The 26340-nt window shown below is 48.6% G+C and overlaps 1 protein-coding gene across 1 annotated transcript; it reads right to left on the minus strand.

The window, feature by feature from the left end:
• Window positions 1-14021: 14021 nt before the first annotated feature.
• LOC115321780 (sulfotransferase ssu-1) lies at window positions 14022-24514 on the minus strand. The gene is made up of 2 exons (XM_040208821.3): window positions 23732-24514; window positions 14022-14932 (listed from the first exon to the last, which is right to left on the minus strand). Exons 1-2 carry the CDS (start codon window positions 24337-24339, stop codon window positions 14647-14649), a joined length of 894 nt encoding a protein of 297 aa, XP_040064755.1. The 5' UTR covers window positions 24340-24514; the 3' UTR covers window positions 14022-14646.
• Window positions 24515-26340: the final 1826 nt, after the last annotated feature.

The raw sequence follows: 26340 nt of genomic DNA on the forward strand, positions 1-26340 counted from the left end.
ATGTTCTACGCACCAAACTTTCTATGCCGATTGTTCCAGAAGTTCACGCATATACATGAGGGGCTCTGCGTGGCGATACAGAGAGAGTCTCGCTCTTGCGCTCAATCGTGCTACTCCGCCAACCTTCGATGCCTGTGTGTTTGTACAGGCATCTTTGTATTTTTGTTTTCGGCACAAGTTTGCCAAATTAAACGTTTAGTTTCTGTTCATTCGTCACCTGACCATCTGTCATTCGCGAAATTTTGGTGGATGTGCGGGACATTAACAAAAAGGTGCATGCGCGACCAGAAATCGAACCTTGGCCCTTTGTGTGGGAACCAAGTACGAGAACCATTTGGCCACGGGCGCGCTTGATCGGAGACGTGCGGGGAAATATGTGCTAGTGCAGGCACTTGGGCTAAGCCTAGGCAGAAGTTTAAACCGTCAAGTGATGATGACAAAGTTTGTCCGTGTTTGTCCAGTTCAGTACGCAGAAAATATTGCTCTGTGTGGTGGCGAGAACCATCTGCTACTTACTCTCAACTGTGACGGATTGTGATATCTAGCCAAAGGTGGAGGACGTGAATACCTGAGTGCAAAAAATGAAGAGAAGTATACAAAACTGCACACTGATGATTTTGCCGAGTTCGACAGGCAATGCCCAGCCAGGTGCGTCCTGCTTCCACAGCCCTTTGCAGCAAATATTTTTAGAAGTGGACCTTTTATATAAATGGCAGACACCGGTTTTGGAATTGGTGAGCCAGTTTTGTCTTAGTGTCATTCCCTTGTCAATTTCAGGGCAGTGGGTAGATGTGGTGCTGCCGGGGATGTTCGGTGGAAGCAGGGTGCTGTTGGGAAACAGGACCGGAGGCACCGTCTTTTTCCTGACACAGTCTCATTAATTGGATCTGTGTCTTGTCCGACACAAAACTCAAGTAACCATGTGTGGATTGTCTCTGCACCATGTGTACACTTAAGTTTTTGTAAGTCTTGCTGAGGTGTCACCTTGCTAGAAACATCACGGTTGGACCTACAGTCACCTTGGGAGCTACCGACCAGGCACAATATGTTAATGACAGCATCTTCTACATAGTTATGCACAGTGCAGGTCATGTTCACATTTTTGTGCAATTGCTGAGATGGGTACAAAAGCTGTCACTTTGGGCCACTGGAGCCAGCTTAGTTCACCATGATCACAGTTTAGCAAAGCTGCAACCCCACAACATCAATGGCCACCAGCATGAGGCTACCGACGGCACTCATGCATAATACATGTCCTGACACAGGCGCAAACCACGTATTATGGAGATGAATCCAGACTGTTTTTTATACCTACCATTTGGTGGTGGTGGAGCTGCCATCTGTGGTGGGTCCTCACTAGCACCTTTGGCCACAGCAGATGAGTCCTGCATCATCCAATCAAACACAAGTTAACGCACAACAAATTGGCAGCCTTTCTGGTTCCGCGTTGATGTAATGCCCAATTGCCTACACTTTAGAATTCAGGTATCGGAGTGCCTCATGCACAGCTCTAGAGAAATTAACTCGTCAGCTTGAGCGCTACGATCCGAGCTTTCAAAGAAACATCACGAGGCAGCACACTCGTGCAAAGCCAATAAGACCAAAAACAACACAGTGTCTGTTTACCACAAGTAGCAAGTTTCAGGAGACCGTTACCGTGTTCTGCGGTGGCCACGGTACGGCTGGTAAGGCTTTAAGCGCGCTGAAAAGCATGCTTCAAAGTTACAGCGCGAGCTCCCAGTAGCAATTTCGCTGCGCACGGCAACGGTACGCTAAAACCGCCCATTGAGATGCCATGCACTTACTTACCGACACTGCAGCCGAGATGCCGAGTGGCGACGGACGAGGCGCGTCCGCCCTCGAAATCATGCGCCTTCTTCCGTGTCTTAGCGAGGAACCTTTCTCATATGGGCCAAGATTCTGTCCTACTCCTCGAGTTCAGCGAGGACACTTGGTTCACGACCCCCACCAGACTGCCGAGTGGTAATCGCGACGTGAAAAAGCCCGACTTGACAGCATAAATTCCAAAAGTGAAGCAAATCTTCGTACAGACACACGAGCACTTTTCGTGCGACATCCACCGTCGGCCATGACGATTCATCACGATCGCGATGCAGCTCACGCATTGCGATCATCTAAATTGTTTCACTTACGTAAAAAGACATGATTCATGCGACCTAGACTTGACACCGGTAATTATATTTAGATTGTACCCCATTATACATTTTCAGAAGTTAAAAATGTTGCTTTTACAAGACCCTTCGATGCGGCGTTGTGCATTTCCCTCTAGGGACATATTTTGGGGACAAATCCCGATGAAGTTTCAACTCTCCGTCGACGTCATCAACGCGCCGCGATGAAGTTCCCTGCCAGGTGAGTTCGCCGCCGATTGAGATTAGGCTCCTCCCACCGGCGACGTCACGATGAAGTTTCTTCATCGCTTTTTCCAGCATAGACAGACAGGTCTCTATAAATGAAATGAGTAAACCGGCCGATGAAAATGGGTTTAGATTTTCTCTTGAAAAGACAGTGTGCGAGCCCTTTTCACTGCGGCATGGCCTGTCACTTGAGCCCAGTTTACAACTCAATAGTATATCTGTACCTGTAAAGCAGGAGCACAAATTTTTAGGAGTTGTTTTTGACAAGAAACTTACGTTTTTGGCCCACATCAAGGAACTGAAGAAGTGCCTGCAAGCGCATCAAGGAACTGAAGAAGCGCCTGCAAAGTACTATCCCACGTGTCTTGGGGGCCTGACAGGCGATGTCTCATCGGATTATACAATGCCCTGGTTCGCTCCCGTCTGGACTACGGTGCAATTGTGTATGGATCAGCACGGGAATCTGTTTTAAAAATGCAAGATCCTGTCCATCATATTGGCCTTTGACTTGCTACTGGAGCTTTTCGGACTTCGCCTGTGTTGAGCTTGTATGCAGATACTCATCAAATTTCTTTAGGAAAAAGGAGACAATATCTTACCCTGTGTTATGGATACAAAGTTAAATCTGACCTTGCACATCCCGCCTTCAGCTGTGCACAGACTTCTTGTCTCTTACGACTTTTTGAAAACAAGCCGAGCATTGTGCGACCATTAAAGGGCAACTCCGCTCAATTCTGAAGATTTCGGGATAATGAGTGATTTCAAATTAAAAAGCCCAATTAAAAGACACTACGTCGTTTGCTTCGCGAAAAATGGGATATATATTTTTAAATCTAATTTTGAACACGAGCGGAAATCGAAACCGAAACTTCGGCTCCATCCGGCAACATTGGCCTCGGGCCGCCAAGTACATAGCCATCACGTGGTACGAGATGTCATGTGATCCTCGGCCCAACGACGGGCGGGATGGGAGCGGGCGGGCGTGCGGCAGGCGCGAGTGTCGTCTGCACCCCACTCTTCGGTACGTTTTGGTGTCTACGACATTCGACGACGTCTGCACAACTGCGGCATAAGTCTGCGACTCTGCGCACGTGGTGTCCATAGTGTGGACGAAACTCCGAGAGGCAATAATCACAAACGGTGAGACGACGACGGTGGTTGTGACGCGGAAGACGGCGGTAACGGCGGGACCACGACGGGCGGTTGGTCTGCTCCCAAGAAGCGCGCTGCGCAGGCGCGTACGCCAATCACGTGGACACCGCTGAGCGCCGAGAGGCAACGTTGCTGACGTCATGCGCTACGCTCGCCCGGAGAAGTGTAAACAAGCAAAAGGGGGCCATGTAGATGGCGTTTAGCTCAATGTTGGCTCCACCCATGCCGTAGCCTTGACTGCGCTGTTGGTTGCGCCTGAATTCGCCCGCTCGAGTCAGCCGATTTCGGCAACTTGGCGAGTTGCAAAGTTTGCCGGACCGTTTAAGAAACATTTAGACAGAACTGCGTCGTAATATTTGACGTGTGGTCTTCCTAAGCGATACTGAAGAGGACTGCATTGTTTTTTCAAAACCAACAATGAAGCGGAGTTGCCCTTTAAGCTTTCGGCTCCAAAGTATTTCAACTTCTCTGCAGCTTACTATTCCCGAGAATAACATGATAACAAGGGTCGGGAGCATTCCTCCCTGGAGTGCAGTAAAAGTTTCATGCGACTGGTCTCTGGCAAAATTTCATAAGAAATCAGTCGAACCTCTTGTGATTCAGCAGGAGTTTTTAGCGTTGCTGAAGAAATATCAAGATTACCTACAATTTTATACCGATGGTGCCAAAACCTCATCCTACGTAGAATCTGCAGTGTTTTCACCACAGTACAAGAAAGCAGGACGTATCGATAGCATTGCAAGCATTTTTACTGCTGAGCTTTATTGTATAATATGATGGCCCTTGAACATATCTCAGAAAATCATGTGATGAAAGCTGTTTTGTTTGTTGACTCTCAGAGTGCTCTGCTCTCGGTTTGCTCTCTTACCGACACAAAAAACTGACTTACACAACAAGTGCGTGTAAAGATGCACCGTGCTCTCCTACTTGGACTTGATATTAAACTCTGCTGGGTACCAAGCCATATAGGAATTATTGGTAATGAAGGGGCAGTCCAAGGGATAGTTTAATCAAGGATAACATTAAAATATCCCTTGGACTGCCATATGAAGATTTTAAGCCAGCTTTCATATGAGCAATTAATAAGGTATGATAGTCAGAATGGGATAGGGAAATTGACAATAAACTACACGTTATCAAACCTTGTTTGGAAATGTGGGAGGGTTCCCATCATAAGAATCGTTTCCATGGAGTTTTGATGTCCCAATTGAGCACTGGCCACTCGCGCTTGACACATCTGCATTTGCCCTGTGGTAAAGATGCTCCACAGTGTGAGCATTTCGGCAAAGTAGTGACTGCATTACACATCTTGTGGAATTGCAGGCACCTACATGAACAGCGACGGGCATGTTTTCCAGAACTTTTTAGATGTCATCTCCCCGTTTCACCCTGTCTTCCTTCTCGTTGATTAACCCCTAGTCCCTTTTCGACGTGTTTTAGAATTTCTTAAAGTAACTGGCTACATACACCGGTTGTAACTTTTATTCATGAAATATATTACTCCCATTGTGAATAGTTAAAAATGCGGTAGATTATGGTCAGTTTAATCTTAAAGTTCATAGACATCGTAATTTTTTTATACCAGAACTCATGTTCATAGTCTTATTAGATAATCAGCTGCTATAGCTCTGTTTCTCCAACCCTTGTTTCTGGAATAGTTTATGCGGTTTGCGCATTTTGGCCCTTGTAGCTATCGCGCCATAAAACTCAAATCAATGCAATCCTTTCTTGCGGCCCAGCATGGATCGAAAGATGCCCCAAAGCAGTGGCGCACCCACGGGGAGGGGGGGGATCATAACCTCCCCCCCCCCCTCCCAAAGCTCCGCGAGAATTTTTTTTCCCGTATTTTGACGATTTTTTTTTTTTTAATTTAATGCCCGCAACGAGGACCTAGTCGCCCCGGCCCCTGCTCCTTTCCCTTTTGCCGTTGCACTGGTGATGCACACGGCACGAGCGAGTCATTTCCGTAATATACAATCTTACATTGACAGAGGACACGCTATTACCAAAATTATTTATGTGGTGAAAAGTGCTCATCTGATGCACCAACCTAGGTGCCTTGCGTCCCTCGATACAGTGTCCGAGCAAAATACAAAAACCGCCGATGATCGTATTCACGGTAACAGTGTCGCGGTGTGTACAGTTTCCCAGAGTGCGCACCCAGGGGAAGGGGGGGGGGAGGTTAAGTGTCCTAACCCCCCCCCCCTCCCCCCCCATTGCATTGACGATTATATACACGGCGTGACGGAGTTAGTACGACGGAGTCAGTTCCGGATTATCTTATGGTACTTCGACAAATTACATTATTTTCGCAATTACTTATGCGTTAAAAGTAAAACGGGCTCAATTCAGGCCCCAATCTAGGTGTTAAAATTTTGCCTTCCGCGACAGGCCGTTTGAGAAAAATTCAAAAACCACCGGTGTCGCCGCGGTGTGTACAATCCTATATTTTATTTTCCTCGAATTTCTCTATCCACTGTAGAAGATATAAAATCATTATAAATTCTATGTTCGGACATGTTTCGTATTTGAAAAAATAAACACCCCCAAAATACGAAGCGGTTCCAGTAGTTAACCGCTGTGTCGTTTTTGAATCGCGTTCTGTCCCCAACTGTTAGCGAAAAAGCCCCGACACTTTAGGTTATTTTAACGCTTTCTCATTGTTGTGTAGCGCGGGTAGTTTGGAATGTTGTATTAGAAAAGCTGAGATATATGCGTTACACACGAAATTTCATATTTGTTTCCAAAAAGGTTTTCAGAAGGATTCCATATAAATTGATTGCATGGACTGTGTGCGCTTTCGCATTTCGAACCATCTAGAATCAAGTTATACATTTACTGTATATTTTTGCGAAAAATATTCTTGAATGTGGTAAAACGCTGATAAAAGCGTTTTTTTCTTTCCCTTGGATTTTGGGACCAAACAAAAATAAAATAGCGGACATTATAAGACAGCCTTAGTTCATACGTCGTGCTGTGCGATATTTCATTTCTTTTTTTTTTTTTTTTTTGTCTCAGAGACTTAGGCGATGCCGCCTCGAAAAATGACCTTGTCACGGTGGGTTCCACGGAAAGGTGAGGCGGCAAGAAACTTTCAGTTTCTGCAGCCACTCACCTAAATGACTTGGGGATCTACATTAAAAAAATCGGTAAGTGGGACAAGATTTTTTTTTTTTTCCGAATCCTTATTATTCTGGTTTTTACATACATAACATCCAAAATTGTATGCTGCATCTAACTAATCAAATGACCTGAAAGTTGAAATCAACAATGTTAAGTTCGGGACTGATTTATTCTAACTTTTAGCGAATTTTAGAAATGACCTCGCTTTTGGGATTTCTTCCTTGCTTATTTTTTTTTTTTTTTTTAATGTTTGGCAGGGACCGGACTGTCCGCAAAGTCAGTTTGTTTTGTTCATTTTGGAGAGAGGGCGCGTGTGGCCTTCGCCGACTTACGATCGTTTCGTGGGGCTCATGTCTTTTCTACGGCGGGCCTGCTTTGTGAGGTGTTTGAAGGATTTGGATTTCGGAGATAGCTGGTCCCCGGCACCTCCTCTCCCAACCTAGGTATTGTGACTTTGCCGAGGCGTAGTTTCTCTCCAGTCCGCCGTAAAGACGGCGGACTGGAGCACTAGCGAAACTACGAAGGTGCCAAGGAGTTGTCATAAGCGGACTTGGCGTGGCGCCGAGTAGGCTCCGGCCGGTTGTACTACCGAAGATACGGGAGCTTGCAACAAGGGGCCTGATGACGAAAACATTGCGAAGTGAAGTTTAGTCGGGTGGTATTAAAATTTAACTTTTAACATAGTACATTGACAGTGTTGGGCTCGACCAGACGTTCGCCGCCGGGCATTTTCCGTCCTCTAAAACCAAACAGGATCCCAGATTCCCACGCTATTTTCTTTCTGATAGACGGTCGGTCATAAAAGTATACAATCAGAAAAACAACACGCTCTTTTAAACGGACAACGAAAATAAAACACAAAAGACCCCACGCTTTCCTCGACGGACATCACACGAAAGCGCCGTGAAGATGCATGGCGCTCCGACGAAACCGGCCCGCTCACACTATGAACGCAGAGCCGATATGTTGTGCACGGTTTACGGTTCGACACCACATTCGACAGTCTCCCATGGGAACGAGTGCGTCCCGTGCTCCCCAATTAAACTCGAGGCGCCCCGGAGGGCGACATTTTATTGACACTGCCCACCTGGCCGATCCTTCCGACGATACAGCTGCGCTTCGACACAAACCGACCAAAGAAAAAGAATAATATGCTTTTAACTGTCACTTTGCCACTAATTGCAAATATGTGGTTGTGCTACTCGAAAAAGACGTGGACAGGGTATACCGACGTTTCGGGCGGACGCCCTTCTTCTTCTTCTTTGCAATTCTAATCCTTTATAATAAGCTTGTTGACCGACCCCCAGTCGACCATTGGACAGGGGTCACCCTGTAGACTGTGACTCTGTTTGGTGTTTTAAAATGACTGGTTGGCCACCCCCAGAGAGGGAAGAGGCATGAAGTTATCCTTCCGTGTTCTCTTTACGTTTCTATTGGTCGGATCAACTCGAGATGTGCGCGAATGGTGTAAAAAGTGCGACCACTGTGCGTCGCGTAAAGGACCACCATCACGAAGCCGAGGGAAGATGGTAACCTACAGCGTCGGTGTCCCATTCGAAAGAGTGGCCATTGATGTCGTAGGTCCACTACCAAAAACGACACAAGGAAATCGGTACGTTATAGCCATTGCTGACTACTTTACCAAATGGCCAGAAGCATTTCCAGTGTGAACGTATGGCGCAGACACTGTAACGAGGATCTTGACAGAAGACATTGTTTCAAGATACAGGGTTGGGGGATCGGTGGCCGAGTGGTCTAGCGCACACCAGCTCGGAGCACGTGGAGCGAAAGCTCGCGCTGCAGAACCCAGGGATCCTGGGTTCGAGCCCCACCCCTGCCCGTTTCGATCTGGATGAGCATCGTACCGGCGTGCGGTCGTGTATCACAACTGCGTGATGCACGTTAAAGATCTTAGGCTAGCGGTTGTACCGCACTGGCTAAATTTCTCATCTACAGCTGGGAGACTCGTCGCCCCTGTGAGGCAGACCAAGTTCTAGGCTGTATAAACACACACACAACCCAATTTTTTTTTTTTAGATACAGGGTACCGCTGGAAATTCATTCTGATCAGGGTCGGACTTTTGAGTCGCAAATGTTCAAGAGCATGTGTGAGACACTCGGAGTTAGGAAGACGAGAACCACGCCCTTACACCCTCAGTCGAATGGCATGGGGGAAAGGCTCAACTGCTCACTCAAGCAATACCTTTCGCTCTTCGTTGCCGAGCACCAGGACAACTGGGACACTCTCATTCCATTCTTTCTACTTTCCTACCAGTCAGCCGTTCATACTGCGACAAGCTACACGCCGGCGATGTTGTTAATGGGCCGGGAGCTCAGGCTGCCTGCGGACATCACTTTTGGCACGCCAGTGCTTCTATCGCGTGAGACAACACGCAAATTTCCTTATTGGGACTACTCCCGCCACCTGCGAATAAAGCTGAACTGTGCGCACGATTTTGCACGAAGGCATTTGCACCTGAGCAGTGAAAGTGCAAGAACCCGCTACAACCAAGCTGCTCGGGTCGCATACTCCAGCCTGTAGACAAAGTGTGGCTGCACCAGCCACGCCGCAGCAAAGGTCGCTGCCCGAAACTTCAAACCAATTGGGAAGGCCCCTACGAAGTTGTCAAGCGACTAAACGACGTCGTGTACCGGGTTTGGCACCTGCTAAGCCGGAAAGTTCACGTTGTTCATTTTGATCGGCTGGTTCCCTATCATCCCGACTGAATATTGTTTTTTGTACCACCCCGGGGCGAGCTTCATCTGTTGTCGGGGGGCGGTGTTGTGGCGGTGCTGCGAATGGGAAGACGACGAAAAGGAGGGCAGAAGGAAGGCGCGAGGAAAGGGACGAATGGCGATGAACATTAAACGCCGAACGCTTGATTTTTATAACAATATTAATTGTATCACCATTGTTCCAGCAAATGGTTTCTTTGATTATTTTATAACAATGAGATACATGACTGTGAACAAATATTACACAACACAATTGATTTCTATATCTCATCCAGGCGCAGACAGTAACGACAGTAACTTACATTTTGACGACACGTGGCCTGTTTCTCGTAGTCAAACTATTGTCCTCAAGTGTAGAACCGCCTCGTTCCTTCGCCACAGAACCACTTAATTAAAAATAATATCTAGAAAAAATGAGTCCCCGGTCAGTTAATTATTTTCTTCGGAGTCAAACATGAATTCATTTATATATATATATATATATATAAATGAATTCATGTTTGACTCCGAAGAAAATAATTAACTGACCGGGGACTCATTTTTTCTAGATATTATTTTTAATTAAGTGGTTCTGTGGCGAAGGAACGAGGCGGTTCTACACTTGAGGACAATAGTTTGACTACGAGAAACAGGCCACGTGTCGTCAAAATGTAAGTTACTGTCGTTACTGTCTGCGCCTGGATGAGATATAGAAATCAATTGTGTTGTGTAATATTTGTTCACAGTCATGTATCTCATATATATATATATATATATATATATATATATATATATATATATATATATATATATATATATATATATATATATATATATATATATATATATATATATATATATATATATATATATAAACCTAACCAAAACGCTCCTGGTCAGCATTTCTTTCGCCTCCGCAGAATAATTGGAAAACGCATTAGTTATGAAAACCATCTCATGTCATTATCACGATACTCCCAGAACGAGAGTTACCCTAGGGGCCTTAGAATATCCGCTCTTCCAAACTTTCCACTTGATCCCGCACATGCATCGCAATGGAGCGCGTCGCTCTCGAGGACTTCCAATGATTTAGTCAAAATCCTAATTGCCCAATGTAAATCTAATATAACCTCCTTACGCCAAGAGGAGGAGGAACTGTCCAAAACCATGCCACTTTCGGAAAAGCACAAGCATGAATTAGCTAGCTTCATCACCAAAAAGTCCCATTCATTACATGTAAGAGTATCCAAAAAGTTTTCCCGCGACCATATCGATCTAGAATCACCCGATCCAGACACCCTGCAAGAGACTTGTCAAGCCCGCGGAGAGGAAGGGATAACCGATATCCGACAACGGTCACCCGACACAGAGCCCCCTACCCTAAGCCAGAGCGAACCTGCCGGTATGCTTAATGCATCCGGCATCATTGATAACACCGTGGTAAATTTATCATCAGTTGAGCTCTCTCACTCGGATATAAATCTATTAAGAAAGGGACTTTCCTTCTGTCCAGACGATAACCATGTAAATGAATATCAAATGCACCTCGACCTACATAATTTCGCTCGAAATCTCCGCCTTCGGGAGCACTTTCATGGAAATGTCTCCTCTCCCCCTATCCATCCCTTCAGACAATCCAGCGACTTTACACCATTCGCCAGCAAAGATCCGAATCTAGACCTATACGTAAGGGGAATTCAAAAAGATGTTTTAATGCATTGTAGACGCAAAGACTCGAATGGTAAAAAAAGTAACCTAAAACCCGTCGAGAAAAAAAGTCTGGAGAACCTTCAACAAAGGAACGACATTGTGATCAAGCCGGCGGACAAGGGAGGGGCCACAGTCGTAATGGATACCGCCATGTATAAAACAGAAGCCCTGCGTCAACTCAGTGACCAAAACTTTTATACCGCCCTAACTTCTGATCCGACTGCTAACTATGCAGCTACCATCGCCCGGGTCCTAAGGCGCATGCACAAAGAGAACAAAATAGACGACCACCTCTTAAGCTTCCTCACTCCCACCGACTGCAAACCAGGACGCTTTTACCTTTTACCCAAAATTCACAAACCAGGAAACCCAGGCCGACCTATTGTCTCGTCGAATAGCACTGTGACTGAAAACTTATCAAATTTTGTAGATTACCTCATTAAAGATCTCCCCGAAACTTTTAACTCATACATCAAAGACACGACACACTTTCTAAATCTCATTTCTAATGTCGACTTTCCCCCAAACGCGCTATTGGTAACCTTGGATGTATCCTCACTCTACACCAACATACCACATGCCGACGGCATTCAGGCCACCGCTTCCACATACAACCGCAAAAAAGACAAGCTTGTCAGCTCCGAGACTCTCTCAAAACTTTTGGATTTAATACTAAACTTTAATCATTTCGAATTTGACGACAACCATTATCTCCAAACTAATGGCACAGCAATGGGCACAAAAATGGCGCCAAACTACGCGAACGTATTCATGGGAGTTTTGGAGGACAGTTTCTTGAGACAATGCGCGCTAACTCCTCTCTTGTACAAACGATACATTGACGACATATTTATAATTTGGCAGCACGGCCTTAGCGATCTACTTTGTTTCATTAAAAATTTTAACCAGTTTCATCCTACTATAAAATTCACAAGCTCTTATTCCCTCACAAGTATCAATTTCTTGGATGTCTCTGTGAAACTCGTAGATGGTGTATTAAGCACCACACTCTTCCGAAAACCAACCGATTCACAGCAATATCTCTCGTTCAAAAGCTCGCACCCCCGACATTCCAAAACAGCCATCCCGTATAGCCAGGCCCTCCGATGCCGCCGAATCTGCTCAAACGATGACGATCTAGACAGAAATTTAGAACAACTCAGGGAGGCGTTCCGGGGACGTGAATACCCAACGGCCTTAGTTGATAACGCGATAGACAAGGCACGTGCAAAAGATCGTAATTTAATACTTTCTCCGGACACCACGCGAAATGCCCCCAAAAATCCTGTGAACCTCACACTTACCTACAGTAATAACCTCCCAGCCATCCGCTCGATCTTAAAGAAACATCAGTACTTGATAGAGCAATCGACTAAACTCAAAGAAATATTCCCCGACGCGCCCAGAGCGGTTTTTAGACGACCTCGAAACATTCGTGACAATCTCGTGCATGCAAAACTAAATAAACAAAGTCATTCAAAACCAACGGGATGTAAACCATGCGGAAAATCTCTTTGCAAGATATGCCGTCAAATGCTTTCCACTAACATTGTATCTAGCACAAATTCGCACTTCCGTCAAACGATTAGCAGCGATGTCGACTGTGACTCAGACAATGTAATATACCCCATTGAATGTCACAAATGTAAAGAGCAGTACATTGGACAAACCAAATCCACGTTTCGTCAAAGATACAACGGCCATAAGTCCGACGTTAGGTGCAAACCCGACCTTCCAGTATCCAAACACTTTAGCCAGAATGGACATGTAATAACGGAGGCAAAATTAGTCATCATACAGAGTGGCTTCAAGAGTCAAACAAATAGAGAAATTCGCGAGTCATTCCTAATTCATAAATTCCAGTGCAAAATTAACAAAGATTTGGGCACTCTGTCAACAATACACAGCTTAAACGACCACCTGCCGCGACATCCCCGCCCTACTTAATCCTTTTTTTCTCTCCTCTTTCTTCCTTCTTGGGTCTGGACGTACCAGCCCTCGGGGACAAGGAGAAAGAGGGCCCCAGACGACCCGGTCACTCAAGGACGCTACGACTCACTCACTGCACCGTAATTACCCGGGAAGGCAGCTTACGAACAAAATCCACAACCTTAATCCCTCACCGCGACATAAGTGGACTCATACCCCCTGGCGCTTCCTCTCTCGGCAAGCTCCTTCTGCTACCAATGCACCGGCGAACAGAACCTACAATTGTCATGCCTCATCGCGTCAAGATTGGACTTTGCCCTCTGTGTTCCCCTTCCCTACGAGCTCCTCCATACCACCAGTGCACCTGTGAAAAAAACCCAGAACCGCCTCCCTCATCGCGACAAAATTGGACTCGTCCCCCCCGTGCTTCCCTTACCCTACAAACCCCTTCGAACTTTCGCGTTAACTAACCCTCTCCCTAGATATTTTATAAAACTAACCTACCACGCCATATGGGCTCCCGTCCTGAAGAAGGCAGTGCCACTGCCGAAACGTCGACGGACGTCAGGCCCTTTTCTTATTTTTATTCATTTTTTATTTTCAATTCTTTATTCTATTTTTCATTTAACAATTTATCTTTGTAAGTTCTTGTGTGTTAACTTTGACTTTTACTCCGTCCTGTTTAGAAGTTTCTTTCCCACGTAATTAGCGTTCTTGTGCCTAGTCTTCATTATTCCCGTAAACTAATACAACTTTTTTTCGGCACTTCACCCTTTTTTCTTGCGTGACTTTTTTTCGCCATTAAATTAGAATTTTACACTTTTCATCCTACGGCTGCTGTGTCTGCGCACATCACTTTTGCCCATATATCAACGGAAGCATTTGTCAACATTCGTCACTCTTTATATATATATATATACAGTATTTTGTTTTTGTATTCGTAGGCACCTTTTCTGATAAATTTAAACTTCCTGTCCATTTTTTTTTTTTTTTTACTGTATGAAAATAAATTACTTACTTTAAAGTTTAAACCAACAACATTTGGCATTTCGTCTGGCTCCGGGTATGTGTATATACGCGAATAAGCTAGTGATTAAACGCTTGACACATACTAATATTTTTTTAACTAAACTTCATAAGAGTTTTTTTTTTTTTGTTCTTAATTCCTTACCACCACACGGTGTCTCGGAAATTTGAAAATAAAAAATGACAATCCAGAAAATAACAAATCAACTTGCTCGACCTCCATGATGCAGCTAAGGTGCACAGAACGGAAACTGGAAGACGTTTTTATACAGTTTTTTATTATTATGATTTTCGGCATATAATCTGTACATTTAGCGGGAAGCGTTTCCCGGTTAAGTTTAGCAGAGAAATTTAATTGATGCACTTGTACGCCAATTCAAATTTTCTCTCTAAATTTACCGGGTAAATAGGATTGGTTTACAGCGATTCATCAATACATAAATTCACGTTTCCTTTTCGCGCTTTTACGTTACTCTAATTACTTAATTTTTTTTTTTTTATCAAATTAGAGTTTTAAACAGATTTGATCTCAAATCGCCTTCGAGCTACAATTAAGATCAACGGGCATTTGCTGCACCCCGGTCACATTGATTGAGTAATGTCCCGACGGTTCCTACGAGGACTCCAGTCCTGCCGGCAGTCCGATTTCGGTGGGCCAGAGGTGTTCTGCTCCTGTGCCGGCGAGTCTCTGGTGGAACTTCCGCTCGAGCCGTTCGTTCTGTTCCGGCGTGAGGTAGTTCCTCCAGTCCCCGACCTGGCCCTTGCGGATGAAGCCGGGAGCGCCCTCGGGCCGTGTGCTGGACCACTTGTCCGGGGACTGGGCCTTCATGGCCTCGAAGCTGCTCGCCGCCACAAGCTCCCTCAGGTCGGGCTCACGCCAGTCCGACGGAAAACTGCGCCTGAAACAATGGGTGCAGAGATGGTGTAACGAAACGTTTTCCCAAACGTTAAATTTTTTTTTTTGGGGGGGAGGGGGAGGGGGGAATTAAAAAAAAAAACAGAATAAAGTTGAAGGAAAAAGCGTGAACGGCGGCGCAATATTCGCAACTTCATCCCGCAGTTTTTATCCCGTAAACGGTTGGATATGAAAAAGAATATATATCACCGGGAAGCAAAACTTATTCTCCGTTGTTCGAGTGCGCCGACTACACTTATCCGTCGCGGTGCAAAGTAAGCAAAGATAGTGAAGTAAACAAAGGACATCTGCTAACCTGAATGGAGCTCCTTTTCCGTCGGCCCTCACCGGCCACCATGTTTACCGCGATGCGCGACTTTTACGTCTCTCCACTGCTATGGTGTACTAGCACTGCGGTGGGGCTGCAGCCGGCATGACGCGGAGCACTTGCCGACTGCAGCGCAACTCCGCGCGAATTTGAATTCGGCGCGCGTTCCGTGCCCACACCAGGTGTGGACAAACGCTGGCTGCTTTTTTGTAGACGGCGTGTTGATGTAGAGGTCACTGCAGTCCCTAATAGCGCCCACCGGAATTGAAGAAAAATTGTGCTTTCCTAAAAGTTGGCTCGAATTTTTTTTTTTTTTTTGTCGTTTCATTCTATGTCCATCCAGAGAGCGTCAAAAGCAGGCCATCATTGGTGTTCGTCGTGTTTTTGTACGCGTTCTATCATCGCTGAACTCATCATAAACGGAAAAGGCGTAGTGACTCGCGCTTTTGGCTCTGCTTGATCGGTCCCATTATTGTATGTCTGGACATGAGCTGAAACAAAGTATAGCGTGGTTTTCGGATTCTTCGACGTACATGCACCTGATCGGCGCGCCAAGAAAGCGAATTCGACAACCACGATGTTTCTTACAGTGCACACCCGCGGCTACAATGTGAACATGTGAGTGGTATTAGAGTGGTATATTTTGGTGTTCGATGCTTATTTTGTACTAGCTATGAGCTGATTGTAGAGGTTTTTATACTTTCATAATCTTCGTATAAGAAAATGCGAGTAAATACAAAATGACACGCATGCAACTGCGAAGGGTTAGCTGCCGCAATTATTGGCGTTTAATTTATAACTTAAAAAGATCCATTGGCTACATCGATAGTCATCTCAGCTTGGCATAGTTTCTCATCACCTGACATTTGTTCTCGACTTACGCTAACCGCGTTACTCTAATTTACAAAAGACTGCTACTGTTGTCAATTAAACCGCATCACAAATAAAAATCTAAAAACATTCAAACATGTATTACTGGCTCAAGGTAAAGACCGCTCGGGTAACAAGTATAGGGTCTAGTCACTGGCGGCCATAGCTGTGTGCGCGACAGCTCGGCGCTCGCTGGTGGCGAGCTTCCAGAGTTACTACGTGCATTGCTCACCGTCAAGATTGCCGGTCTTAGCAACCTATTATTGTGAGCTCGTTCTGAGCATGCGCTCTAAACAACACCCACAAAGATAACGTCCAGTGAGTACTCTCCATAAATGAGTGCAGGCACGCGCACCCTTGAAGTCATAACACCACCCGAGGAGCGATTGGGTCGGTGTAGTGCAGAGTACGTGCACGATAAGAGCTTCGTGGTGTTGAAAGCGACTGTATACGATATTTACATTTATAAACAAATGCAATAGTGTGTGGATGCAAATAAAATTACGTCGCTATACTGGTTGTCGGAACTCCAAGGTAAGCGCGGGCCTGGGCGACATCTCCTAGAAGACAAGGCCTGCGTACGACGTCATCGTTAGTGGAACCCCGACCTGCCCCAAGCGCCAAAGACGCTGAAGCACGTCGATAGCCGCCGCAGAGCGGCAGACGCGTCCGTCACGCCGTCGACGCGTGCTAACGTCGCGCTCGTTGCGTGACACTGCAAGACGCGTCCATCATGGCGTCGACGCGTGCTAACGTCGCGCTCGTTGCGTGACACTGCAAGACGCGTCCATCATGGCGTCGACGCATGCTAACGTTGAGCTCGTTGTGTGACACTGCATGATGCGTCCATCATGGCGTCGACGCGTGCTAACGTCGCGCTCGTTGTGTGACACTGCAAGACGCGTCCATCATGGCGTCGACGCGTGCTAACGTCGAGCTCGTTGTGTGACAATGCATGATGCGTCCATCATGGCGTCGACGCGTGCTAACGTCGCGCTCGTTGTGTGACACTGCAAGACGCGTCCATCATGGCGTCGACGCGTGCTAACGTCGAGCTCGTTGTGTGACAATGCATGATGCGTCCATCATGGCGTTGACGCGTGCTAACGTCGCGCTCGTTGCGTGACACTGCAAGACGCGTCCGTCACGCCGTCGACGCGTGCTAACGTCGCGCTCGTTGCGTGACACTGCAAGACGCGTCCATCATGGCGTCGACGCGTGCTAACGTCGCGCTCGTTGTGTGACACTGCAAGACGCGTCCATCATGGCGTCGACGCGTGCTAACGTCGAGCTCGTTGTGTGACACTGCATGATGCGTCCATCATGGCGTCGACGCGTGCTAACGTCGAGCTCGTTGTGTGACACTGCAAGACGCGTCCATCATGGCGTCGACGCGTGCTAACGTCGAGCTCGTTGTGTGACACTGCATGATGCGTCCATCATGGCGTCGACGCGTGCTAACGTCGAGCTCGTTGCGTGACACTGCAAGACGCGTCCATCATGGCGTCGACGCGTGCTAACGTCGAGCTCGTTGTGTGACACTGCATGATGCGTCCATCATGGCGTCGACGCGTGCCAACGTCGCGCTCGTTGTGTGACACTGCAAGACGCGTCCATCATGGCGTCGACGCATGCTAACGTTGAGCTCGTTGTGTGACACTGCATGATGCGTCCATCATGGCGTCGACGCGTGCTAACGTCGCGCTCGTTGTGTGACACTGCAAGACGCGTCCATCATGGCGTCGACGCATGCTAACGTCGAGCTCGTTGTGTGACACTGCATGATGCGTCCATCATGGCGTCGACGCGTGCTAACGTCGCGCTCGTTGTGTGACACTGCAAGACGCGTCCATCATGGCGTCGACGCGTGCTGACTTCGAGCTCGTTGTGTGACACTGCATGATGCGTCCATCATGGCGTCGACGCGTGCTAACGTCGCGCTCGTTGTGTGACACTGCAAGACGCGTCCATCATGGCGTCGACGCATGCTAACGTCGAGCTCGTTGTGTGACACTGCATGATGCGTCCATCATGGCGTCGACGCGTGCTAACGTCGCGCTCGTTGTGTGACACTGCAAGACGCGTCCATCATGGCGTCGACGCATGCTAACGTTGAGCTCGTTGTGTGACACTGCATGATGCGTCCATCATGGCGTCGACGCGTGCTAACGTCGCGCTCGTTGTGTGACACTGCAAGACGCGTCCATCATGGCGTCGACGCATGCTAACGTCGAGCTCGTTGTGTGACACTGCATGATGCGTCCATCATGGCGTCGACGCGTGCTAACGTCGCGCTCGTTGTGTGACACTGCAAGACGCGTCCATCATGGCGTCGACGCGTGCTGACTTCGAGCTCGTTGTGTGACACTGCATGATGCGTCCATCATGGCGTCGACGCGTGCTAACGTCGCGCTCGTTGTGTGACACTGCAAGACGCGTCCATCATGGCGTCGACGCGTGCTAACGTCGAGCTCGTTGTGTGACACTGCATGATGCGTCCATCATGGCGTCGACGCGTGCTAACGTCGCGCTCGTTGTGTGACACTGCAAGACGCGTCCATCATGGCGTCGACGCATGCTAACGTTGAGCTCGTTGTGTGACACTGCATGATGCGTCCATCATGGCGTCGACGCGTGCTAACGTCGCGCTCGTTGTGTGACACTGCAAGACGCGTCCATCATGGCGTCGACGCATGCTAACGTCGAGCTCGTTGTGTGACACTGCATGATGCGTCCATCATGGCGTCGACGCGTGCTAACGTCGCGCTCGTTGTGTGACACTGCAAGACGCGTCCATCATGGCGTCGACGCATGCTAACGTTGAGCTCGTTGTGTGACACTGCATGATGCGTCCATCATGGCGTCGACGCGTGCTAACGTCGCGCTCGTTGTGTGACACTGCAAGACGCGTCCATCATGGCGTCGACGCATGCTAACGTCGAGCTCGTTGTGTGACACTGCATGATGCGTCCATCATGGCGTCGACGCGTGCTAACGTCGCGCTCGTTGTGTGACACTGCAAGACGCGTCCATCATGGCGTCGACGCGTGCTGACTTCGAGCTCGTTGTGTGACACTGCATGATGCGTCCATCATGGCGTCGACGCGTGCTAACGTCGCGCTCGTTGTGTGACACTGCAAGACGCGTCCATCATGGCGTCGACGCGTGCTAACGTCGAGCTCGTTGTGTGACACTGCAAGACGCGTCCATCATGGCGTCGACGCGTGCTGACTTCGAGCTCGTTGTGTGACACTGCATGATGCGTCCATCATGGCGTCGACGCGTGCTAACGTCGCGCTCGTTGCGTGACACTGCAAGACGCGTCCATCATGGCGTCGACGCGTGCTAACGTCGAGCTCGTTGTGTGACACTGCATGATGCGTCCATCATGGCGTCGACGCGTGCTAACGTCGCGCTCGTTGTGTGACACTGCAAGACGCGTCCATCATGGCGTCGACGCGTGCTAACGTCGAGCTCGTTGTGTGACAATGCATGATGCGTCCATCATGGCGTCGACGCGTGCTAACGTCGCGCTCGTTGTGCGACACTGCAAGACGCGTCCATCATGGCGTCGACGCGTGCTGACTTCGAGCTCGTTGTGTGACACTGCATGATGCGTCCATTATGGCGTCGACGCGTGCTAACGTCGCGCTCGTTGTGTGACACTGCAAGACGCGTCCATCATGGCGTCGACGCGTGCTAACGTCGAGCTCGTTGTGTGACTTTGCATGACGCGTCCATCATGGCGTCGACGCGTGCTAACGTCGCGCTCGTTGTGTGACATTGCAAGACGTGTCCATCATGGCGTTGACACGTGCTAACGTCGAGCTCGTTGCGTGACACTGCAAGACGCGTCCATCATGGCGTCGACGCGTGCTAACGTCGCGCTCGTTGTGTGACATTGCAAGACGTGTCCATCATGGCGTTGACGCGTGCTAGCGTCGCGCTCGTTGCGTGACACTGCAAGACGCGTCCATCATGGCGTCGACGCGTGCTAACGTCGAGCTCGTTGTGTGACACTGCATGATCCGTCCATCATGGCGTCGACGCGTGCTAACGTCGAGCTCGTTGCGTGACACTGCAAGACGCGTCCATCATGGCGTCGACGCGTGCTAACGTCGAGCTCGTTGTGTGACAATGCATGATGCGTCCATCATGGCGTCGACGCGTGCTAACGTCGCGCTCGTTGTGTGACACTGCAAGACGCGTCCATCATGGCGTCGACGCGTGCTGACTTCGAGCTCGTTGTGTGACACTGCATGATGCGTCCATTATGGCGTCGACGCGTGCTAACGTCGCGCTCGTTGTGTGACACTGCAAGACGCGTCCATCATGGCGTCGACGCGTGCTAACGTCGAGCTCGTTGTGTGACTTTGCATGATGCGTCCATCATGGCGTCGACGCGTGCTAACGTCGCGCTCGTTGTGTGACATTGCAAGACGTGTCCATCATGGCGTTGACGCGTGCTAACGTCGAACTCGTTGCGTGACACTGCAAGACGCGTCCATCATGGCGTCGACGCGTGCTAACGTCGCGCTCGTTGTGTGACATTGCAAGACGTGTCCATCATGGCGTTGACGCGTGCTAACGTCGCGCTCGTTGCGTGACACTGCAAGACGCGTCCATCATGGCGTCGACGCGTGCTAACGTCGAGCTCGTTGTGTGACACTGCATGATGCGTCCATCATGGCGTCGACGCGTGCTAACGTCGCGCTCGTTGTATGACACTGCAAGACGCGTCCATCATGGCGTCGACGCGTGCTAACGTCGAGCTCGTTGTGTGACAATGCATGATGCGTCCATCATGGCGTAGACGCGTGCTAACGTCGCGCTCGTTGTGTGACACTGCAAGACGCGTCCATCATGGCGTCGACGCGTGCTGACTTCGAGCTCGTTGTGTGACACTGCATGATGCGTCCATTATGGCGTCGACGCGTGCTAACGTCGCGCTCGTTGTGTGACACTGCAAGACGCGTCCATCATGGCGTCGACGCGTGCTAACGTCGAGCTCGTTGTGTGACTTTGCATGATGCGTCCATCATGGCGTCGACGCGTGCTAACGTCGCGCTCGTTGTGTGACATTGCAAGACGTGTCCATCATGGCGTTGACGCGTGCTAACGTCGAGCTCGTTGTGTGACACTGCATGATGCGTCCGGCATGGCGTCGACGCGTGCTAACGTCGCGCTTATTGTGTGACACTGCAAGACGCGTCCATCATGGCGTCGACGCGTGCTAACTTCGAGCTCGTTGTGTGACACTGCATGATGCGTCCATCATGGCGTCGACGCGTGCTAACGTCGAGCTCGTGGTGTGACACTGCAAGACGCGCTGTCGGCGACGCTGATAGGCGGGACTGCTTGGATTCACCAGTGATATTTTTTTTTCCCGCATACACGTAGCTCCTAGGATAAAAAGGATGTATTAAAGGGCGCAGAATGCACGCAGGGACACGGGTCAGGGACAAATCTGTACGGAGCGCAAGTTCGTGTGCTTCTTGCGGAGTTGCAGTGACGTCAGAACGACGAGCTGCGATTGGCTCTGTTGGAAGAATAGTGGGAAGACGTAGGTCTACCCGCAATACTTCCAACCAGAGGCGGTCAGAACGCGGCGTTCTAACATCACCGCAATCCCTGTGCAAGAAGCGGACTGACCTGCCCTCCGCATACACCAATTCCTGGTGCTACCCTTTCGTCGTTCATACAGAGCTCGTAAAAAAGAGAACGCACTAATTTCGGGCTCTACTTTGCTAAAGCAAACCTAGAACAAATGGCACGCGCATTCATGTAAGACAAGCGCGTATAGCACCTAGCTGTGCTCTCCTTCAGAGCGTTTACCGTTGTTTTATTAGACCGAGTTTCCCCCCAACGAAGAAACCACCTCTGCGCCTGCGTGCCGATGGCCTTGGCTGTAGAGTTCCGGGTAGCGGAGGGGCTTAGCGGAGGGGAAAACACGGTCTACTAAAACTCCCTAATTTGCAAAAAAAAAAAAAATTTTGCAAAGTTTTTTAAACTTTTTTTTTTTTTTTTTTTTTTGCCTGCGTAATTGATTGGTCGTGATAGAAGGAGAACGGATTTCCGGCAGCGAGTGTAGGAAACCTCTACCGAGCCGCCGCTGGAGCACAGCGAGTTGCAAAAACGGTTTTCCCATAATAACAATTGCCTTTTTTTTCCCCCACGTAGTTCAGCACGTAGGACAAGGTCATACTTTGTACAGCTAGACATTATTATGAACTTCAGATAGCACGAATAGCACGAACGCCCCTGTTTGCTCGCTGTTAATAGCGAGCAAGGTGGGCGCGAGCGTATCTGTTTGTCGGTCGCGCGCCTTGCTTCTCGCCGGTGTCCTCGCAATTGCATGGCGGAGAAAACGGGAAAAACCGGGGACAATGAAAACTTCGGTTTCGGTGGCAAACAAATTTTGACTTTTTTAGTTACGTAAAATGTGTCTGTGGAAACGAAATAGCATTTCGGAATAAGGACGCCACCAGCATTCAGATGATGACTTTGGACTAGGCAGCTCAAAAAGATAGGCGGAGATGCCCTTTAAAGGGCAACTTCGATCGAAGACGAAGCAAAAATAATCTGCGCATTCTGCCCTTCTAAGGGTAAGAAATAATGAATCATGCCGCTTCCAGGATATACGATTCCCCACATCGTTGTGAGTACCTGTTGCAGAGTCGCTGCTTAAGAAAGTGAGGGGAGAGTCACAGAGTAAAATCCAAGCAAGAGACCGATAGTCATTCCCTATATTCATCAAATATACCACTATCTCAAAAACGTGTCACAGAGATACGACGTGCTGGTGTTTTCTGCACCTAGCAAACTCGCTCAATTGGGCCCAAGAGTTGCCAACAAAAGTGGATCCAGGCGCATTTTCTCAGTCAAACATAGGAACAAATATGCGAAATGTACGATGGATTCCGTTGACGTGCGGCAAGGTTTACGTTGGCCAAACGGGCCCATGTAAAAATGAAAGATTACGTGAGTATGCATGGTCTCTGCGGTCAACAGCAGGAAGGGGGTGGATGGCAGCCGACTTCCATCACGCCAAAATTGCTGGAGGGGCGGGGGGGGGGGGGGGGGGGGAGAGGTCAGATGATTAGGGAAATTTCAGAGGCCTTCACGATTAAAAAGGAAAGGAGTGGGCAATGTGTAGGCCAGACATCGGTCATTCTACATAAAGAGATATGCTACCTCGACACGAGCTGAATTGGCCATCATGGTGTGGAATGCTGTTGTTTACTTATGTGTTTCTGTCACAATAGAAACTTCAGCTGAGAGTAAGCGCTTGCCCCGTGTACACTCATCTACTTTGTCTTCGTTTCTTGTGCGCTGTGTCGAATCCACCATGCGACGCCTTAGGGTCGGCACGAGTGTACAACGGAAAAGCTCCGCCATTCTCGCCACGATGTCTCCTGGGATTCTATAGAAAGATCGATGAGGTGCTCTGTGAATGGTTATGGGATTCCGTCGCTGCATTATCTTCTTAAAATTAATGGTAAAAAAATCCTGCTTATTAAATACACCACGCCGTAATACACCCGAATGCAAGACAATAGACGCTTCGACTCGCTATTTCCCAGTGCGGCTCATTGGGAAGTATACCTGACGTGGTCTACCAGGCGCCGAGCTCCCGCCAGTGGATCCGCCATGAGGTCCTCGTAGGTAAGAAGGAGCACGTTCCGCTCAAGTCGACGGTTCCAAAGGGACAGAAGGTGATTGAAGTAGTCCCCGCAATTCGCCTCACCGTCCAGAAAAAGTTCGAAGAAATCGGCAAAGCTGCCATCCTCAAAATGGTAGTCTGGGAATCCCCTCACATGATGAAACAACGAGACGCACACATCCTTGGGATTGCGCAGGACGCACACGTACCGGGGCACCGCACTCCAGGGCATCACAGCGAAAGACAAATGCGTCTTTATGGGCCTTGGAGTTCGATCCAATCCTGGAAGCAGCTTGATGCCTCCTCTCTCCAGGAAGGGGGAAAAGCTATCCAACCGACGGCCTTCAGGAACCAAGGCCATGTCGTGGACCATAAGGTGAAGCATGTGCTGCACCCAGGTCGTTCCTGACTTGGGGTAGGTCATCAGGATGATGTCCTCTGAGCCTGGTTGGTAGCGGCAAGCAGCTTCGAAGTCGGACCAATCGCCGTCCCTCGCGGCGACCCATCCCGTAACGTGCTTCTTGTATGCAGGTAGTCTTCGATCGGTCATGTCTGAGAGTCAGGAACGACCGGACCAAGACCGGCCAAGTGCAAGTACTTGCCGAAGGAGGAAGATAGGTTAAGGCAACGGAGGGCACGAAGGCCGACGTGATCGCCGCCAAGAAGTGTGTGGAGAGGAGATGCCTTTCGTAATTGCGTTTTCTCGAGGACACTGACACGGCGAGGCGCTATCTATTGCGCTACGATAACAGTCGGGCCTGCCTGAGCACGTTTTTTACACCGGTTATATTATCGGATGCTGGCTCTTCCGGTTAACGAGGTTGAGTTTTGCTTAAGCATAGTCGCACTGTTAGAAAATACTTCATTAAACGTTGTGTGCGCTCGTGTTAAAAAAAATAATAAAAGAAAATCCAGCGGTGCCATTTGGTGGTTAAAGTAGGAATTATTGGTATGTTCCTGGCGCTGTGTTTCCGCGGGCGAGCTCGCGTTTCTCAGGCCTCGTTAGGTTGTCCACAGCATTACGGGCAAAAAAATAACTCATTTCTTTGTTGCGTGCAGAACTGTATCATTATGTTGAATTAGCAGCGCAAATATGACGAGGAAGGATAGACAAAGGAGACAGGATTGAGTGCTGAACTAACAACTGACGTTTAATGAAAAAGAGAAAGAGGAAAAGGCCCTAAGAATGTTTTTAAAAATGTATAATGAAAACCCGCAAAAACCCGCAATTTTAAGCTGCTCGCTTAAAATACTTCTTTAAAAACGATTGAATCCTGGGACGACGTGCATAGAACTCCGGTATAAAAAAGAAAAAAGAAAGAGGAAGTTTACGTCTCAGATATTCACAGAAGCTAAGGATAGTTAAAGATCGCGACTTAAAAAGTAAAGTTCTTTTGGTGACAAAGCCACGGACGGCGCGCTTACGCAGGCATCCCCACTGGACAAAATAATGTTTGCCTCGTAGAGCTCGCGAGTTCGCCGTTCCCCTAAACGTTTCAGAATTTTTGTTTTTCTGAACAAGGCGGAGCACTAGCAGTCCCTGACATGTATGGCTAAGTGGCCTGCTAGCAACGACTTTTGTGACACAGCATGTTCCCTTAGACGATCGTTGACACACCTTCCTGTCTGACCCACATACACTTTCCCACAAGTAAACGGTATTTCGTATACGACTGCACATTGGCATTCGACGTATCTTTGTTGATGTACAACTCCGCACACACCCCGTTGCTGGTGCTTGTTGTTAATTTGCGGACACAACTTCTTTAGTTTGTCCGGCGCAGATAACACGACTTTGATGTTAAACTTTGATGCAATCTTCTTAAAGGGCAACTCCACTCAAAAAGTCGACCCTATCGAAATGACTGATATCGCTTTAGGAGGTCAAAATACGGTCATACCCAAAATATCACGTCAAACCGACGCCGCGTTACCGATTAATACCAATATTAGAAATGTTCTCCCGGCTCGGTTAGCGGCCCGAAAGCGGGTGAGCAACGCTGGCACCGGGTGAGCTAGTGAAGCAACACTGGGCAATGACGTAGGTCTAGTCCTACGCTCTCGTACGGACGTCGCAAACGCTTCGTTTCCCGTGGCATTCTGCGATTCTGCTGACGGCACGAGGTGTTTACCACATTATCCTGTGTTCTCCTATTTTTATTAGCGTCTAGGCAGTTGCTTTAATTCCAGCATTGCTTCCGCGACAGCGCGGAAGAGAGCGAACCGGTGCTGCTCGCTCACGCGCGCGTCGTGGAGCCGGAGAGATTCGCCGGTCTCGCGTTGGGCAATGTCGAGCAGGATTTGCAGTGCTGTGGGTTGCACCAACAACCGGGTGCGCAACCCGGAGCTGCGGTTCCACCAGTTCCCAAGAGACCGGAAGAGGCACAAGGTGTGGGTCGGTGCCGTTCGCCGGATAGACTTCGAAAGACCGTTGACTCCGAGCTCCAACGCGAAGCTCTGCTCCCAGCACTTTACGTCAGACACCTACACGGGGGGTCTGCGGCTGCTGACTGTTGCGGGTTTCACCACGAAACAGGCGTCTTTGAAGAAC

This window comes from Ixodes scapularis, unplaced genomic scaffold, assembly GCF_016920785.2.
Source record: "Ixodes scapularis isolate PalLabHiFi unplaced genomic scaffold, ASM1692078v2 PGA_scaffold13__105_contigs__length_92229423, whole genome shotgun sequence".
Classification (NCBI taxonomy): Eukaryota; Metazoa; Arthropoda; class Arachnida; order Ixodida; family Ixodidae; genus Ixodes; species Ixodes scapularis.